The sequence below is a fragment of the Sceloporus undulatus genome, chromosome 3 (assembly GCF_019175285.1).
Source record: "Sceloporus undulatus isolate JIND9_A2432 ecotype Alabama chromosome 3, SceUnd_v1.1, whole genome shotgun sequence".
Classification (NCBI taxonomy): domain Eukaryota; kingdom Metazoa; phylum Chordata; class Lepidosauria; order Squamata; family Phrynosomatidae; genus Sceloporus; species Sceloporus undulatus.
The window spans coordinates 26,647,234-26,667,110 of NC_056524.1; the positions used below are offsets into that span (position 1 = coordinate 26,647,234).

Here is a 19,877-nt window from a genome sequence, read left to right on the forward strand (position 1 = left end):
TATTTTGATTTTGCACTGGTTATTCCAGTAATTACTGTGCACATTAAAAACTCAAGTGATCTGTCAGTTCCCCATGCTAACATCTCCTTTGAAATATTGTAATGACATTTTAGGGGCATTGATTAGAGGGAAGCTTTACTATTGCATCTGAAACAGTTCTTATGTACAGTGCCAAAGACCTTGCAGCATAATCTTATCTGGTACTGTTAAATTCTCCTTGTGTGTGTTTCTACCTTCCGATTTCTTGTTGACCCCATGAATTTCATAGGGATTTCTTAGGCAAGAAATACTAAGAGGTGGCTTTGCCAGTTCCTTTCTGTGAAATATAGCTTATAGCACCAGGGATCCGTTAGCAGTTTCCCATCAAAGTACTAACCAGAGCCGACCCTGCTTACCTTCCAAGAGCAGGCAGGATCAGGAGCTTTTACAGTATTTAAGCTCTAAATCCTCATTAGTATGGTAGAAAGTTACTTTCACAGCTCAAAAAGTAATAATGTAAATAAAAGTGATGGTAATTGGAAGAGGTCTGAAATATTAAACAAACCACTCAAGTTACAACTGTTGGATAAATTGGATTTGTATGTGATGTTCAACTTAAGTATAATTTATTTTAATATGTCTATTCTACATAGGACAAATGTTGGTTTTAGTCCAGTATAAATTCATGCCAGTATTACAGTCCATTTCAGCAAGGCTTCTTTCACTCTGTGGTTGAGGCTTAGGGCTGAAAAATCTTCCATTATACAGACAGCTGTTCCCACAGCATTTGGGTATAACTGATATGTTCTATAGTGCATCAGATGGCTTTTCCAAAGACTTAAACATTTTACAGGCATGTACCTCCCAACTTCTGTAAAGTTCCAGCCACCACATGCCATGAAAAAACAAAATAAAGGAGAAGTGTAAATCACATATACCAGTGGGAATGCAGTTTTGGAAACCAAAGCCATGGTGTCTGTTTACAGTGGATACTGATAAACAGTTGCCTGAGCCTATAGTGTTGTATATATTTAAATAGGCATAAGTTCAAGGGAACAAAATGCCTAGGGTTATGTCATTATAGCTGTAATTTTTAGCACGTTTACTTTGTTGTAAATGCATGGAACTTTGTGGAACATGTTTCTGATTATTTTTTATAGGATTGTGTTATACTACAGGAAGTTAAGATAGCCTTCAGTACTTAAAATAACTACTTTGTCTCATTTTGATGTATATAGGTAGTACTATCTCTAGATAATGTTCAGAAAGATCTATGTTTGATCCCTCAGTAAACTTTTAAAAAATTCCATTGTATTTGGTGTGATGTATTTTCAGGTAATTATGTGACAGAACTTAATTAAGCATGTTGTGCAATGTAGTCCACGTGTCAAAAATTTGGGCAGCAAAAAAAAATCATGAGATTCTGGGAGTTCTGTGACTTGTATACAATAGTTAGCTTTGCAAATACTGCATTTCTTAGGAGTTTATCACACAGGGAAAATTGGAATTTTAAAAGGATCAGAACCCACGGTTATCCAGCGTATTAGACACAATTGTACATTTGGTTTTCACACAAAGTTGCGGACAAACTGCTTAGAATCCGACAAGCAAGTGACATGAAAAAGGAAATAAACATTTTCAGGGAAATATTGGAAATTTGATTCACGAATTTGCTTTTTTTTTTTTTGCACAATTGCTGTAGTGTGAAAGCTACTTGCAGTTTATTCACAGGATTCTACCCATTTTTTATGTTTGTTGCCAGATTTCTCATGGTTCTTTGAGGTGAATTTACTTCCAGTGCCACAGAATAAGTCAAATAAAATAAGTAAAATAAGTACCCACTCCTCTTCGTAGCCAGAGCTCTTAAAACAAACAGTTGATGCAAGGGGCAGAGAGGATGGAGAGAGAATGAATGCTTGCCTCAGAATGCTTGTCTTGGCACGCTCCTCTGTGTGTGTGTCCTGCTTCAGCTGCAGTGATGCCCAAACTGTCCCCTTTAAGGGATTTTAGACTTCAGATCCCAGAATCCCAGGCTATTGGCCAACATAGTTCAGGCTTCTGGGAGCTGAAGTCCAAAATCCCTTAAAGGGGATAGATAGTTTGGGCATCACTTCAGCCTTCCCTCCGAGCCAGAGCTCTTAAAGAAACAGCTACTGAGGGAAGGCAGGGATATATACACACAGAGAGAGGTTTGTCTTGGTCTACGTGTAAAAATCATTTGCACATTTAATTGCTTTTTGGGATGCACATGCCTTTATCATTAGTGGGATGGAGGCACAATTGGTCCTGTCTTGTGAAAACCATTTGCGCATTTGCATGCAAATGCAGATTGATTTCAGATTCTGCACAGGATAACAGTACTTTGCGTGTGAAAACCATTTGTGCAATTGTGAGTTAATAACGGGTTCTTACTATTTTAAGCTTCCAGTTTTTCCCAGTGTAATAAACTTCTTATTTAGTAGCCAGTAGAGAGCCATCATGGTATAGTGGTTTTAATGTTGAACTGTGACTCTAGAGACCAGAGTTCAAATCCCTGCTTCATCATGAAAGCCCACTGGGTGATCATGGGCAAGTCACACTCAGCCTTAGAGGAGGCAAAAGTGAACTCCCTCTGAACAATTCTTGCCAAGAAAATCCCGTGATATATTCGCCTTAGGGTCACCATAAGTCAGAAACAACTTGAAGGCACAGAACAAAGTGATTCATGTTTTAGGATTGCTTAACTTTAACCCTCTGTAGCAAAAGATTATTCTGATAAAAACTTCTCTTTGTGGTATAAATGTCTTACCAAGTTTTTCTATAAAATTTTTCTAAAAAAAAAATACTTGCAGTCTAAGATGTGGTAGCATGAAAGTAGATCTTACTGCAATCTTTGTATCCAGGTACTGATATTTTCAGAGCCAAGAGAGTATTTCACAGTGCATGAATTTGATCAAGGATGATTATCTGTGTCTTACTATTGCAATACTATGGTACCAACCTGAATTTACCAGTCCAGTTTAAAAGTATTGACCATAAAATATACTTCCTCCAATGAGAGCAGATTGCAGGGTTTATGGAACAATGATGTCGGAGCTTCCAGATTGGTTTGGCAGCTGCATTGTTCTCCAAGGGTATACCAGACGCACTTAAGTCCCCGTCTTTTTCATAGGCTTTGTTCGAACCAAATTATTCTTGCACTCTGCTAGCATTCATGATGGCTTGTTAAAGGAGTGCATCCTAGCAACGAAAGGCTGGTTGCTAAGCAACATAGCTTTCCATAGGTTTTTCTTGCTTAAGATACTTTTTGGTGGTAGTTTTATGAAGGCCGCCAAAGTGTGGGTTTTGAACTGTATTCTTTTATTAGGATACTGTTGTGATTTGTTAGTGGCAATGGTCTACAAGTGAATTGCAGCAGTTAGTAAATCACAACCTTGTTCAGTTTTGCTTCCTGAGTTCAGCATGCATTTGGAGTGCAGCTTTGTCTGAATGAATCTAGAGATTGTTGTTTTTGTAAAGTCAGGTCTCTTGCATCTTTTTGTAGCTAATACTGGTATTCTGTTAACTGGCATTACTATTGTTGGGCATTCTTTGAAATGAAACTGAGAATATCACGAAAATGAATAATTATTTTTGAAAGAGACTGAAATGGATTGAATGGGCAAATTGCTTTTTTAGTTCCATACTGCAAACTTTAAGGTCTAAGGTAAAAAAAAAAGCTTGGTGATTGTTCAACAAATACATGCTTAGGAACTAAAGAGCTGTGACAGGAAAGGGGAGGAAGAAATATTGGGGATTGACATATTTAGCTTTGACAAAAATATATATTAATAGCCTCCATCCACAGTCAGTCATGTGTGAGGATCTCCTGAGCCCGACAGATGCTAAGCACTATCATGTGTGATGTTGTTTGAGAAAAGGTGACAAAAAATGAGTGCTTGAAATAGTCTTTCCCATCTCTGGAAAACTATATACTGTAGTCATTAACTCATCCTGCAGTGATGGATTCAGAGCATGGGACATCCAACAGGAGAGTAATTACTAATGCAGAGCTGCTTTCTTTGTGCTGATCACCACTTCTGGATTGGAACAATTAGTCTTAATCTCTCTCTCTTTTAATTTATGTAGAATTACAGGTACATAAATGGCTTTGTATTTTTCAAAAGACCCTTTAAAAGCATCTCATCTGATTGGTCTTATCCAGACAATGGATGTTATGTCAATCTGTCAGCTGGACCTGTGTTGAAGTTGAAACCCAAATTGTCTGGGTGAACTTATTACCCTATACAAGGATCAGAGGCCAGCGTAGGTTTTCCCAGAATAATTGTGGAGGCTTGGCAAATTTATATTTGTTCAATGAAGGTGTTCAGTGAACCTTTCACAAAGATGAGATTCACATTTATCTCACCATGTGACTTTTATCTACTGTTGAGAAGGCAAATAAACTAAATCTTAAGAAATGTTCAAGTTCCATTTTTAAAAAGCATTACCTTATTTACCTTATTACCTAGTTCTAATCATATTATTTCTTCTTTAGGAATACAGGGTACTTTATATTCAGAAATACAGAAAAACCAACAAAGTGGAGTCAAATACATGCAGCAGCTTCATGGGCTTGAAGGATCACTTGGGACATGACCTAGGCCACCTCTATGGGGATGCTGCAGAGACTCAAATCATTGCACCTTGGTCAATGGTAGAGAAACCAACAATGGATAAAATTAACTCTAGGAAGGAGGATGCTAACAAGGAGACTTCTGAAGAAACTGGAAGTTCCAGTTGCGATTCTGAGGAAAGCACAAATTCTGATAATGAATCAGAACGATCAGCTACAACTGGATCATGCTTCTTACCTAAGACTCATAGACAGCTGTGTAGGTCTCCTTGCCTAGAACCACATATATTAAAACGCAATGAAATCTTGCAAGACCTTAAACTAGAGGAAGCTCAGATAGTGTCTAAAGAAGTTAAGAAGCCTCCTGACGTTATGAAAGAATATCAAACCAAACTAGAGTTTGCACTTAAATTAGGTTACTCTGAAGAACAGGTTCAGCTTGTCCTCAATAAACTTGGTACAGATGCTTTAATCAATGATATCTTGGGAGAACTTGTCAAACTTGGAAATAAAACTGAAACTGAACAGAGTGTAAGTAGCATTAACAGCAGCATAATGCGAGAAGCATCTTCTGTTGAGTCACAGAGATCTGATTCCCCTCTTCAGGAGGATGTGCCAGTGGATGGTGATAACTTGAGACCTATTGTTATCGATGGCAGCAATGTTGCAATGAGGTATGTTGTTTCTATATTAATGATAGGTTCTTGTGTATGTTTGATTTAAATTTTAATCAGCTGTAGATTTTATTTGTGATTATTATTTAGATAGTCATGCATTTAACTGTAGTATTTATTGTAGTTTTATTAAAACTAAAACCCAAGAAAAATGACAAATAAAAACAGTGATATAGAGGAAGAATAGTAGAGCAGCTTTTAAAAATGGAGCTTCCTAAAGTACTTGTAAAATATGAGTATGCCTTTTAAAATGAATAAAAATAAATATCTATTGTAAGTTTTATAACTATATAAAATTAAAAGTGTGGGATTTTGTGCACATTTTGAATGAGATTAGATATTGAACAGAAGGAAAAATAAAATATTCTGTGTACATAGGAAGACAGGATTCATATCCCTACTCGGCCATGAAAGCCCTTGAGCAAATCATACTCTGTTAGAGAAAGGCAAAGGCCAACCCCCTCTGAACAAAGCTTGCCAAGAAAATCCTGTGATAAGCTCACTTTAGGATTGCCATAGGTCAGAAACTACTTGAAGGCATATAACAAGAATATATGTAGGAAGATTATTCAAAATAATGACAGATACTCTGTAAGGTTAAAAATACCACAAGGACATATTCAACCCTCACTCTCATTCTCACTTGCAAACTGTGGCTGGCACCAGGGTTCAGTGGGAGGAACTGGTCTGCATGGGGAAATCCACAGCTGTCTCAATATATGCTGTTTTATGGGGTCACTGAACATAGTACTAAAAAAATTGCTGCTTTGTGTGTTTTCATACCTTATTTTCCTAGTTCTGTTCCTACCGTCTTCACTCTACCCTAAATGGTTAAATCTTCAGTATAGTTTAATTTCTTGGTCTGAAGTGGACATGTGTTGCACCAATATTGGCAAAATGTGCAGTGTGTTTGTTCAGTTCTACTTGGGCACCAGGTTAATTTTTAATTGTTGATTTAACTCTTCTTTCTTTCTGACTCATTCTGTATTCCCCTCGCCCACTCAGTGTTGGTTCTCCCTCTTTCCTCTTACCTTCTCCTTCATACATCCTACATTCATCTTCTCCTTCTTCCCTAGTCTCTTTTTCTCTTATCTTTCTCCTCTCCATTATCCCAGAACTATTTGCTGAACATCTCCTTCAAGCACTCTATCATTCTCATGCTTCCTTCTCAAACTCACACATCCCTTGAATAAACATCTTACCTTTTTTCTCCCCACCCCATATCTACTTCCTTCCCTTCTCCTTATCCTATTCACTTGTCTTTTCTTTCTTCATCTTCCTTTTTTTCTCTCATCCTCTCTTTCTAGCCCTCACTTCTCTTAACTACACTCATCATTTCCTTCTCCTTGTCCCCCCTCACTCTTTCCCCCTTATTCCCAAACTCGCTTGAAATCATGGCTGGGATATGTTAGGTTTTACATTTTAAAGCTGTAAATTCATCATCGCCGTCCCCCCCCCCCAAATATTTCATTGTTATTAATAGCATTATGATGATGATGATGATGGTTATTGATTGGAGTGATCTAGCCTAACATTGGGGGAAAGGGAAATGTGGCCAATAAGGGGCACTGGTTAATGGAAACAACCCATTAAAAACAGATTAGGAAAAATTATTTGGAGAATTATTTGGTTGAAGTACAATTCTCATGTGTTATTAAAGCAACACTTGCAAAGCAGTTAAAACAGAGCTGGGAAAAGCTGGGCTTTTCCTCTTCAAAAACATTAGTTTCCAAACAGTGAAGTATTTTCGCATGTGTTATGTACTTTTTTTTTTAATTGAAATGATTTGCTCTGAGCAGCTGTGGTTGATACTTAATGCAGTATGGTTAAAGATAGCAGTAGGGATCATTCCCATGACATCACACTAGGCCTCAGATTTTAGTGTAGAAATCCTGAGATCTGCATGCTTTTGACATAGTAACCCTGTGTACCATATAGACACAGGGGTTCCATTCTGGACCTCTCTGTGGATGCCAAAAACTGTGGGACCTCAAGTCCCATTCATTTTAATGGCAGCACAGCCATGTGTCATCACTGCTTTTGGGGTGAATGGGCTGGAGCCATCCATGGATGCTCAAATCCACAGATGGCAATTATGTGGATGGGGCTGGCGGATTGTAGAACTAATTTTGGATTTAGCCCTATATTTTCCTTTCCTCATAGTATTCATCTCCTAAAATATATTGGGCTTTTTAACACTCAAACACCATGGTTTAGAATCCAAACCATGAATTAAGTTTCAAATTGTCAAAGTAAACCATACTTTAGAGTTGCTTGTCTAGATGTTTTTAATCTATTCCTCTTTCAATTTCTATAATATAACTGTACCTGAAGAGGAAGCAACAACTGCAACTGATTTGTCTATTCAGATTATAACAATACAGTTGTCCCTCCTGATTCGTGGGGGATCCATTCCAGGCCCCCCATGAATCAGAAAACGGCAAATATTCAAGCCCCCATTGAAAACAATGGCGGAGTGCTCCAGCATATGGCCTCATACGCGCACTGCGGGCACATGCAACATTTTGTCCATCCTGGCTCCCATCAGCAGAAAAATTCAAGACTGTGACTGGGAAGTCAGCGAATCCGGATGGACGACTGTAGTTACTATAGTTTCCAAGCAGCTTTTGTGATTGAAACACTAACAAGCTGGTAGATTCTACTGTAATTCTGAATCAGAATATTTAAAAAATCCTTATCTGTATAGCCCTAGCTATAACAAGACCAAAGGAATATTATTGCAGCAGCAACCTTTTCTCTCGCCTTCTTCATATCTCGCCTTCTTCCCAGTTAGGGTGTCAAAGTGGTTTACAATAGATTATTTTTTTAAAAGCTTGTGAATGGTGCTTTGTTTCAAACTAATGGTGCCAGTGTTTTTTTCTGTTAGGTAATTTTTTAAAAACATGCCAGCACCATGATTTTTCTCTTCTAAATCTTACTATTTTGAGCACCTGAAGCAGAGAGTGCTTTGGAGCACCCTTTACAAATCTTGGTAAATGTGCTTTCCCCCATGGACTACTCTGGATATATAAGAAGCATCCTTTAAAATAATAGGGTGTGTCTGCATAATAAATGTATTATCTCTTTTATTGAAATATTAAACGAACACTGCAAACCGTTGTTATTAGAATTCAGAAAGATATTCAACGGAGAGAAATTAGTGCAGTTTTTGTCCAAACTGGAAGGATCATCAACATTCATTGTAGTAACCTTGAAAAAGCATCTGAGCTTTAATTAATATGATGTAGAATATATCTGTAAAATCCATTTCCTTCTGCATGTTATTCCTTCTATATGTAACTGTAGTAATGGAACAAATTTGGAACTCCATCTTGTGAACTCCCTGGTAACATTTTAAAAGAGGCTCAAAACCTTCCTCTTCCCCTGTAAAATGAAGCTGTGTATTCCTGTTCCCATCGATTCTCTGCCTTACCCTGTTGAATGATTGTGTTCAGATTTTGTATAATTTGTATTAGTGGATTTTATCTATTTTTATGAGATGTTTTTAATGGTTTTTATATGGTCTGTAAACCGCTTTGATCTATGGAAAAGAGGTATACAAATAAAATTTATTATTATTATTATTATTATTGGAGAAAACTATACTGATAATGTACATTCATTCATATTTTACTTTATAATCCTGTAATTTCTTATTTTTATAATTCTTACGATCTCATTTTCTAGACTAAGGTCCAAAACACACTGCAGAAATAATCCAGTTTGAGACCACTACAGCTGCCCTGGCTCAGTGCCAGGAAATCCTGGGAACTGTAGTTTATTGTGGCACCAGAGCTCTTTGACAGAGGCTAAATGTCTCACAAAACATCAGTTCCCAGAATTCCCTAGCATTGAGGGCAGTTAAAGTGGTCTCAAACTGGATTGTTTCTTTGAACCTAACAGTCAGTACGAAACTAAACAGTTAAAAGAAATCTTACCTCACTGAGCTTGTATAATGACTGCTTGCTTTAAAAGAAGTACAATAAAACATCATGAATCTTCTCTTCCAAACATGTAGGATTGCGTTAAGTGACCAGAGTTACTCATGAAACTTTTTGTTAGCTATTTCCATCATTATGTATTTTCTTCCACAGTACTGGAGAATCTCTTGACATTAACAAACTGCAGCATATTATGAATATAAACCTGATTGAGTGGAGCAAGGAGAGAAGGGACAAACAGTTTTTCAACAAAACTATATAGTTTTCAAAACAACAATAATTTGTGTAAGATTCAAAACTCCAAAGAGTACATCTGGAAAAATACTTTGAATTTCAAGTACAAGCGCCAGATTTCTAGAGCCCAAAATGAAATGTTTAAATGCCATCCCTGAACAGGAGTAAATACGTATTTATTATTTTAAAGTCTTCTCATCATGATTTTCAAGTCTTCTCAGTTATGACCCAGGGATGTTTTTTCAAACCCTGCTAAAGAGTTGTAATACCTATTGTAAAAATGAAATTGAGGTGATTACATAACAGAAAATATGTGTTCAACAGCCTTTAACAAATAGTATCAGTTGCTGCCATGAAGTAAAGTGTAATGCTTTAGTAAACCAGGGCTGCAAGCTAGAATAGTTGCTTATTCATATCTGAGGGCACCACATGTGCAACCAGAGCCTTCTTGGCAGTTTTTACAGCTGCACCCAAAAAGATAAGCAGTTAGTTCATCTGTTGTGGGAACTGTGAGGAGGAAAAATATTAAAGCTCCAGTTGTGTGATGGGAAGACCCTTTCAAGCACAACTTCATGGCTTTTTGAGTAGCTCTCATTTTCTATAAAACACCATAAATGCTACTCCAGTATGCTTGGAGAGGAATAAAAATGAGCCTTTCCCCCAAGTTGCATGCCTGTAACTTGGAACATTACTTTTGGGAAGCAATTCATTCCCAGTACTTAGTGCAGCATTTGGAGAGTAACCCATTGCAACATTGAAAAATTTCTTGTAGCACCTCTCTTTATTTTTCTGTTACTTTTCAGAACTCTTAACAGAGGGGAAAAGCCTTTGGATTCATAGAATCATGGGATTCTATGAATCCATAAGCTTTTTTCTGATTGATTAGAAAGTCAGAGAACCAGCGTGGCATAGCGGTTTGAGCATTGGACTATGACTCTGGATGGAAACTAGGGTTCGAATCCCAGCTCGGCCATGGAAACCCACTGGGTGACCTTGGGCAAGTCACATTCTCTCAACCTCAGAAGATGGCAATGGCTGAAGAAACTTGCCAAGAAAACCCTATGATAGGCTTACACACTTAGGGTCAGCATAAGTCAGAAACAGTTTGAAGGCACACAACAACAACAGCAACAAGAAAAACAAAAGTCACATAAAACCTGAGTAATTCCTGTCAAAACGCCTCTAAAAATGCCATTTAATGGTGATATTTAAAAGTCACTGGGAAGCTGTTACTCATTACATTAATAAGGAACTTTAATTTCACTTTTTACACTACTTACCATTTATCTCTTTGTTGCTCTCCCAAAAGTAACTCGCTGCAGGTAACTGTTACAGTACTTCCTTGCTACATCCAAGCCGTGGTCTTGCTCGCCATTTTTCAGCAGTTCTCTGCCTTTATCTGTCTTTCCCTCAACACACACAATGCCATGTCAAGCTGGTTCTTTCATCCTGCTGTGGGGCAGGACCAGCTCTGACACTGATGATATATAATTTTATTTATATTGCTTATTTGCCTTGCAGCCTAAACTCTTTGAGCAATTGAGCATTTAAATGTTGTGCAATCAAATCAAACAGATAAAATACTGTATCACTAAAATAAATAAAACAACCCAAAGTCATAATAAATAATGGAAGTAGAGTACCATCATATTTAATAATAACACCAAGATCTGTTCTGAACATTGAAGACCAGCATCATAATAATACTGAAGCCTTTTCTGAATTTTTGTCTTCATGGTTTAGAATCCCACTGTGGGAGAAAGGCAGAATATAAATCCTGGAAATACTGTAAATAAATAAATAAATGCACGCCACAGTTCTGTGGATTTTTTAAAAATCAAGTTTCATTTTTTGTGTTTACACATATTCAAAAAATTCCAGAAGCTAGTAGACAGAACATCACATTGATTGAAACATTTTGACCAAGGAGGTGCATTGAGCTTAAATCTAATCACTTCCCATTATCAAGTTGACCTACCAAAATAGAGCCAAACATTTACATGTCTTCATTTTGTTGGACCAGGTCAAACTTTAAAAAATGGACTGTATCCATTAGTAGTTTCACTATAACAGAAAGTGTGTCCACTCATGTGTCAGAACTCCAGGTTTTCTTACTTTGGATATGAGAAACAGGAGCCTTATGTAGAAAGAAAAGATGAGGTGCACCATCCTCCAAGGTAAATGCCACAATTAGGATACAATACTGGAGAGAAATCATTCATTCTTACCTAAAAGGCAAGTTTTGTTGAATTTATTTGACATTTGGCCAGAATGCTGAGGCTAATAAACAGATATTTTTAGTAAGCCGTGTTGAGGTATGAAAACATGACCATAAAATCATAGTGCAGTTAATCATAGACACTCTGCTGCCTTTAATGGAATCAGGATTTCACCCAGTAGGTCTTATAGCTTCCACCTTAGTAATGAACCATGCTAAGCTTGCCTTTAAAAGTACATCCAATTACACAAAGTGACATTTCCAAGAGGTTGGTGGCAGCAAAAGAAATACTGTTGCATCTATAATGCATTTTTTTCCTGTTGCATGTCTCTTTTTCCCATTGCCGATAGAAGACATGTAAAAATTGCATGAACATCCTCTTTGCTGCAGGTTCTCATTGGTACAAATCATGAAGGAAAATATAAATTAATGACAGTGTTCTCCCAACTAGACTGCCTTCAAGTTCAATTTGAAGCTATTATTATTTACAGTAGAATATGACTGGCTCTTCAGTGGATGAATACTGATTAATTGCGCATTTCTACAAATGCAAAAAACAAGGGTAACTAATGCTTGTGATTTTTGTGAAGGCCTTGACTCCACTTCCCGTGTTCTAAGCCATTAAAACGTCAGAGTCTTTTATATTGATTAGATTAGTTTAAGTGCCTTCTGAAAGGTGAAACATACAGTGGTTATTTTTTCTAATAAAAGTGAACAACAAAGAGATGTTCACAATTTCGCCTTGACAGAAATACCTTTCCATCAGTTATGCCTCACCCTTTCCAGTTTTCTCTTGCCTGTTGCTGTGGTTTTGGTTCTTCAACTGTTATGCCCCTTTGAGCAATTTTTAAATATGTGTTGGTATTATCATAAGTAATTTTAGTTTACATGGATAGCAAACCACACTCTTAACAGCTAAAACAAATATAAAACATAAAATGTACAGGCACAACAAAATGAAAACTCAGAGAACAGCAGGCTTGGGTACGGACAATTTTTAACAAATTGTTAGTAATTACCAAGGAAAATAGCTATATTAATAAGCTTCTCTTGGTTGCAAATAATCACTTGCTTCTGATACTCTAAATATGATTCCTCTGAAACAACCCTCTCCAATCTTGAACTCTTTTGGAGCACAACTCCCATCAACCTAGATAAATATAACTAATGGTAAAGGATTATGGGAGTTGAAGTTCAAAATATCTAGAGGGCACCAGCTTAAGAAAGGTTACACTGAAGATTTATCTAGTTCAAAGCCAGCTTGGTCTGTTATCTTTCGTAGTAATCTTTGAGTCTTTCATGAATTTGGTTTAAATACGTCCAGGAAATAATCAGAAACTACTTAAATTTCAGGGAGATCCACTTGCATTTTCAAACCTAGCATTTTGGTCCAAATTCTACAAACGCTCATGCTGCCAACTTCTTTCTTTCAGTTAGTTTCAAAAGTGCTACAAGATCTCTCTGCATACTAGTTGTGACTAGTAATTGGATTTAAGCCTTGCTTTTTTAAACAGATATGTCATAAAACTAGAAAAAAGACAAACTCAGTTCTAAGCAAATGCTTTATAAGGAATAGGTGGCTGAGATCATATACCCAGGGAGTTATATTCTAGCGACAGATGTAAGGTATTGCATTCCACTCTTTTTAAAGAACACACATCCATCACTACCTATTGGAGTGCAGAAAATGTTTTTCTGTGGCCCGTTACAAACGGGCCTTAAAGTACGCAATGAGCGCGTACTAGGGTTAGAAATGGACGTCCTTTCCGGACGCCCCTAACCCTAGTACGTGCTCTGCGTGTAGAAAATGGCGGTGGCCGTTCTACACAGCCACCGCCATCACTATGTCACGACCGCGCCACCTCCAAACGAGGCGGCACGGTTGTGACGTATTGGGGCTGCGCCAGGGCGCCTAGGGCGCCCTTTCCGCGACCCCAGAAGGAGCTCAGTTTCAGAGCTCCTTCCTGGCTTTGCGTCGCTGGGCGCAGCCTTCAGACGGCTGCGCCTAGCGACGCAGAGGAGAAAGGGGCCATGCGGCCCCTTTCTTCTCCTCCCTGCCATCGCGGGGTGTCCTTGGGGCTTGGAGCCCCAAGGACACCCCTTTCCAGGCGGCAGGGAAGTGGCGTTTTGCCGCTTCCCCGCGGCCTGGAAAGCGGCGGATCAGGGCATTAGCGGCTGCTGCTCTGGCTGCTGAGGCCCCGATCCGGCGGGGAAACGGGCGGGTGCAGGCCGCCGCTTTTCGGCGGTCTGTAACCCGCCTGTGATAGGTATTTGAGCAGAAGTAAGCTTTACAGTGCTATTTGATACTTGCCTCGTTGCAGAGGAGAATTTCACTGTGTTCAGTGTGAGTTACAGATAAATGTGTATGAGATTACAGTTTAACCTTTGTTTATCTTTCATGTAACTCTATGAGGGAGGGGTTTCTTTTCCACAAGAGAAAGTGAGAGTAATCAGTTATTTATATATACTGTATTTTGTAGTCGTATCCATGGCATCTACAAAATACTCTTTATGCACCATAATTAAGTAGAGAGCCTTAAAGCAATTTGTTGTTGTTGTTAACCACCCTTGAATTGATCTCGACTCATGGCAACCCTGTGGATGAGACATCTCCACGACTCCCAGTCATCCACTGTTCTTCTAAGTTCTTGCAGATTCATACCCATGACCGTCTTAATTGAATCCATCCATCTAGCATGTGCTCTTCCTCTCTTTCTACTCCCCACACCTTTCCTAACATTATTGTGTTTTCCAGTGAGTCGTGCCTTCTCATGATGTGGCCAAAGTATGACGGCCTTGGTTTAGTCATCTTAATATTATTACTGGCCCCATACAGACAGGCCAAAATAAAGCCGCTTCGGGTCACTTTGGAGGTATGCTGTTTAAATAATGCATGCGTCCTAAGAGTCCGGAAGCCACGCCAAAGCCATGATCCAGTCCTCTGACCAGTTTTCCAGAGAAAAAAGGTCCCTTTAGTGTGATTCTGCCACCATCGTGCTTCACCACAGAAATTGCTGGTTGCGACTAACAATTGGATTTATACCTCAGACTTTGGTCCATTGCATAAATAGTATAAATTTTGATACTCATCCGTGAGCAAAGCCCAAGAATATAAACATTTTAATGTAAAAACACTGAAATGATTTTTGTGACTTCTTAGTGGTGGGACTGAAAAGCAGCATATATTATATACACAGAACAATTGCATTTTTCTAGAAAATGAAAAGACCAGTTTCTTGGATGTGCTGTGTTGCTTTTCTTAGCTTACAAGAGTGTCTAAGGTACCACTCTTAAAGTTTCCTTTAAATCTTTTGGGGTTGTCTTTAGTAATGCAAAGTGAAAACAGCTGACCTGGTTGCAAACTGAGAGTGTGAAGAAACATTATTAATACTCCAAAGTATTTGGTGCATTAAATTCATTCGCAAGGTTGAGTGAAGGTTGTAATACAAGGCATCAGTGATTTGGGGATGTCTGTTTCAGCCATGGAAACAAAGAAGTATTCTCTTGTCGAGGGATTAAACTGGCAGTGGACTGGTTTTTGGAAAGAGGCCACAAAGATGTCACAGTGTTTGTGCCAGCATGGAGAAAAGAACAGTCCCGACCGGATGCTCTCATTACAGGTATAATTTGTTCTGCCTTCAGTAGCTTGATTTGTAAAGTTTATGACAGTGATGGCAAACCTATGGCATGTGTGCCAGAGGAGGCACTCAGAGCCCTCTCTGTGGGCACATGTGCCATCGCCCCAGCACAGTTTGCCAGGGTTTGTTACTAGAAAGCCAGAGGGACATGACACTTTGCAATAAATAAGTGGGTTTTGGGTTGCAGTTTGGGAACTTGGCTTCTAAAAGGTTCTCCATCACTGGTCTATGACAATAATAGTATCACTTTTTTGATTGACCAAATAAATGTTTCAACTACAAAATATTGCCTCTTGGCTGTTTTGCTCTAGAGTAGCTTTTATGGGTGCAATCATGTACTGATGTTTAAAGCTTTCTAACTATGGATGATAATCTCTGTGCATGTGATCTTAAATAGATGGAATTATCAACAGCAGTTGGCTATGATAAAGACTGAAGCCTGTAAAGTCAGAGTCAGTTGTATCTGTGAGCAGAAATGTTAGGGATAGGCAAAAAGGGGTTAGGCATTATGTATTATCAACAGATGCCAGGAAGAAATTCCCCTGTGAAGAATTTCCTACTAAAGTTCTGAATTTAGTAATCTAATGGGGCGGGGACCCCAAAAACATATTCACAGCAGATCTGCTGCTTAGAAAATGCATTTTCCCCCCAAAAAAACTTGCATGATATCTATATGCAAGCATAAAAAACATATTGATACTACGATCAGGATACTTTTGAACTTATTCCCTCCCCCAGTTGCTCAGTCTTTTTTTTAATGGGCCTTCACCTCTTTGAAAGTCTTCTCCCGGTCTGTATCTTGACTATCCACCTCCAGTATTCTGTTGCCTTTGTCTTCCTTTTAATAGCTGTAGGTGCTGTGGACACCTCCTCTTGAGCCTATACAGTCTTCTGTCTTTCTTTTCTGCTTTTCCCATGTCTCCATCCTCTCTCTTCCTAAAATCTCTCTCTCTCTCTCTCTCTCTCACTCACACACACACACACACACACACACACACACCTACCTCCTTCTTTGGAGGTTTTTAAACAGAGGCTAGATGATCATCTGCAGGGATGCTTTGATTTTGAGTTCCTACATGGCATGTGGTTGGACTGGATGGCCCTTGTCTCTTCCAACTCTATAATTCATGTCTATTTTCTCTCTCATCATCACCCATTGTCACTTGCCCATGAAATATCCCTCTTGCCTCAACAGCCTCCTTGCCATGGATGCACACTGTACTCCCTCCCTCCGGTCCATTGCTGCCCATTGCAATTCGCACCATGCCTTTTACAGCAGCTATTACACACACACACACACACATACACACACACTATGAAACTCTGTTTAAGATAACAGGTGAAGCCTCAAGGGTGTTGTTAAGACACACAGCAATCAAACAAATGAGGAGTCATAGTGGCACAGTGGTTAAATGCCAGTATTGCAGCCACAATGTTGTGAGCTTGATCCCAGGGCTCCAAGGTTGACTTGTTAGGAGTAATTGGCTTACAGATTGTAAACCACTGAGAGAGTGCTGAGTTTACTGTTAAGTAGTATAGAATTGTAAGTGCTGCTATTGCTAAATGCCCCCCCCCATTGTTCCCAGATAAATGCTGTGACAATTACAGTGAATTTCACTGGACTGGGGGAAGTGAATTACACTCAGGCTTAAGCCTGACATTTTTTTTTTAAAAAATGTAATTATGGTAATTAATATCAACACATAGAGTCTGACCTCTTGTAAGTCCTCTCAGAAACTTGCAGAATTATCGAACCACTAGGAGTTGGGGGGGTTGAACCCCTAGTTTTGTCTAAGTCATAATCTAAATATCCCTCAAACTTGCATCATTTTTGTGGGTTTTTCAGCTATACCCCACTCACTTCCATGCTGCCACCCCCTGAAGATGCCAGCCACAATTGCAGGCAAAACATCAGGAATAAATTCTTCCAGAATATGGCCATATAGCCCAGAAAACTCACAGAAAACTAAGGACTGCAGCCATGAAAACCTTTGACTTCACATTGCATCATTTTATTTTGAGTTGGCTCAGATGGTTGAGAAGGTGTGTGAACATGTTATAATGATGCCCATAATACCAGTGGTCATGCTAGTTGGAATGATGAGAGTGTGTGGTCCAGCACATCTGAATCAAGAAGTTATATTAGACCCCTTTATATTCTCTTTGATAGAGATTGGGGTATATATTTGCTTAATTGATCAGTGATACCATAAAATAAACTCTGTTTCCTGCTCATTTGTTCATCCTTCAGTTAGGCAATCTGTGAAAATACTGACATGTTATACCAGTTACTGGAATTAACTAGTAATATGTGTAAACATGACTGTAGAACCTGAGGTAAATGTATTTTATATTTGTATTTATATGTTGTTAATATGTTGGTGAATGCTAGCCATCTGATTCTGGACTGCAGTCATTGTAGTCTAACCTGAAATGTTTTTATCTGCCCTTATAAGAGAGCTCAGTAGACTCAATTTATTTTTTACTTCTCTTCAGTGTTTCTGCTTTTTTCCTTTCTCTCTTAATATTTCTAGATCAAGAAATCTTACGTAAATTGGAAAAAGAGAAAATTCTGGTGTTCACCCCATCCCGCCGTGTTCAAGGGAGAAGGGTGGTATGCTATGATGATAGGTTCATCGTAAAGTTGGCCTTTGAGTCTGATGGTATAATTGTGTCTAATGATAACTACAGGGATCTAGCTAATGAAAAACCAGAATGGAAGAAATTCATTGATGAACGACTGCTTATGTATTCATTTGTCAATGACAAGTAAGTAACCCTGATTTGCCTCTCTCCTTTTCCTAGAAGGTAGCTGGCAACAAGGGCTGGAGCACATTATAGCCCTGGTATCACTTCTGTACATTTGACTGTAGTTCTATGTATAATCCTATATGCCAGCTAGTATTTTTATTATTATAGAAACCTTTATATACAAGGGCCCAATTTGTGCTGCTGTTTTCCTTTAAAATGTAGGGAAACCATGAGAATTAAACAACTGTATGCATGGAGAACCTGCCTCGCATATTTTTTTTGTATGAACAGTAGAGAGAGGATTAGGAAGAGCATGTATACATTCCTCTGCCTTGCAGACTGGAGCATTGGAGCATCTTAAAATCAATGAGATAGTTGATTTATTTCACATTAATGTAAATGGATCTAACTTGGATCCAGAATATGACCATGGGCCAAAACAGATGGCCATAAGGGGGCAGCTTAGAGCCACGCCTTTTAGGCTAGATTGGGGCCACAGCAAACAGATTTTTGCTCCTATTTGGGGTGGGGAAAAGCCATCCCTTTGCCTCTAGAGCTGGCTTTTCACCAGTTCTGGGGCAAGTGACATCTAAACAGCCCACCCTCAAGCTGGATAGAAGACAGCTGGTGTGTAATCATTGGCGCAGCGTTTGACCGTCTTGGGTGCTTGGCACGTCTAAATGCTACGTCCCCAAGCCAGTGCAAAGCCAGCTTAACCAGGCCATCTGTATATCTCCCTATTTGAGCCTGCACAAGTTTTAAGATCCTCAGTGGAGAGCTTTTTTCCAGCCCCATCATTGTCACAGACCCATCTGGAAAGCATACATGATGGCATTCTTGATGGCTGTTTCCAGATTGTGAAATGTTCTATTATGGAAGGCAGGATTGGCCCCTTCCCTGCTCTCTTTACACCAGCAGGTAAAAATCACTTTATTTTTAAACAGGCTTTGGGGGATTAAATGGCTGCACAAAGGTCTTTTTAAAACTTTGTTGTGTATGTGGTCCTTTTGTATACTGTTAGGTTTTTAAATGCATTTATACCATTTTAAATAGGCCCATACATATGGTTAACTAACTGCTGCGTTTTCCTGTCTTGGATCTTATATATTGCTGCATAAAAAGTGTTTTTAACTTATATTCTATCAAAACTAGATATATGAGCTATGCATGGATTTGTTTGTTGTTGTTTTTTCCAGGTCAATGTGTAAAATATGTCTCAAGTACTTTGTTCATTTTTATTGTTTTTATATGTTCTGTAGATTCATGCCTCCAGATGATCCACTTGGCCGCCATGGTCCAAGTCTAGATAATTTTCTGAGGAAAAAGCCTGTGGTACCAGAACATAAGAAGCAACCATGTCCATATGGTAATTTTATTTATCAAAACTCTACCTGTTTTCTTTAAATAAATGAACATTGATTATTAATTTGTTTCATTGTAAAAGCTGATAAAAGCTTAATGCATACTTATGACCCTAGTCCGTTAACTGAATAACAGTTCCAGAATTGGAAAGCATATTTCAAGATCTATGATCCACAAAATCAATCTGGTCAAATAGATATGATCAGAGCTTGGAAAAGTGAAATTTTGTACTGCAATTCCATAAATTGTCCATAATTTTAGGAACTATGGTTTTTAAAAATATCTAAATTCTGGTTATGGTATTACATAAGCCTAAGTATGCATCTCCTGCTTACTCAAACATGTGTTGAGAACCTAACACAAGTCACTATTTTTGTCATACAAGTCCTTCAACAGGAAAGCGGGATATTAGCCTGTCCTACTAACAGTCATAGGAAAGAGTAGTTGTTGCAATCTAGAAATCAAAATAACAACTAGTAAATAAAT

The 19,877-nt window shown here is 38.5% G+C and overlaps 1 protein-coding gene across 5 annotated transcripts in view; it reads left to right on the forward strand.

Moving 5' to 3' along the window:
* The window catches only part of ZC3H12C (zinc finger CCCH-type containing 12C), a 65,484-nt gene that overhangs the window by 36,188 nt on the left and 9,419 nt on the right, over positions 1 to 19,877 (forward strand). For all 5 annotated transcript variants that reach the window (XM_042458976.1, XM_042458977.1, XM_042458972.1 and 2 more), the window contains 4 exons: positions 4,496 to 5,247; positions 15,121 to 15,260; positions 17,813 to 18,047; positions 19,289 to 19,395. In XM_042458976.1, coding sequence (XP_042314910.1) covers positions 4,568 to 5,247; positions 15,121 to 15,260; positions 17,813 to 18,047; positions 19,289 to 19,395 — 1,162 coding nt within the window. In that variant the 5' untranslated portion in view covers positions 4,496 to 4,567. The remainder of the gene's footprint in view (positions 1 to 4,495; positions 5,248 to 15,120; positions 15,261 to 17,812; positions 18,048 to 19,288; positions 19,396 to 19,877) is intronic.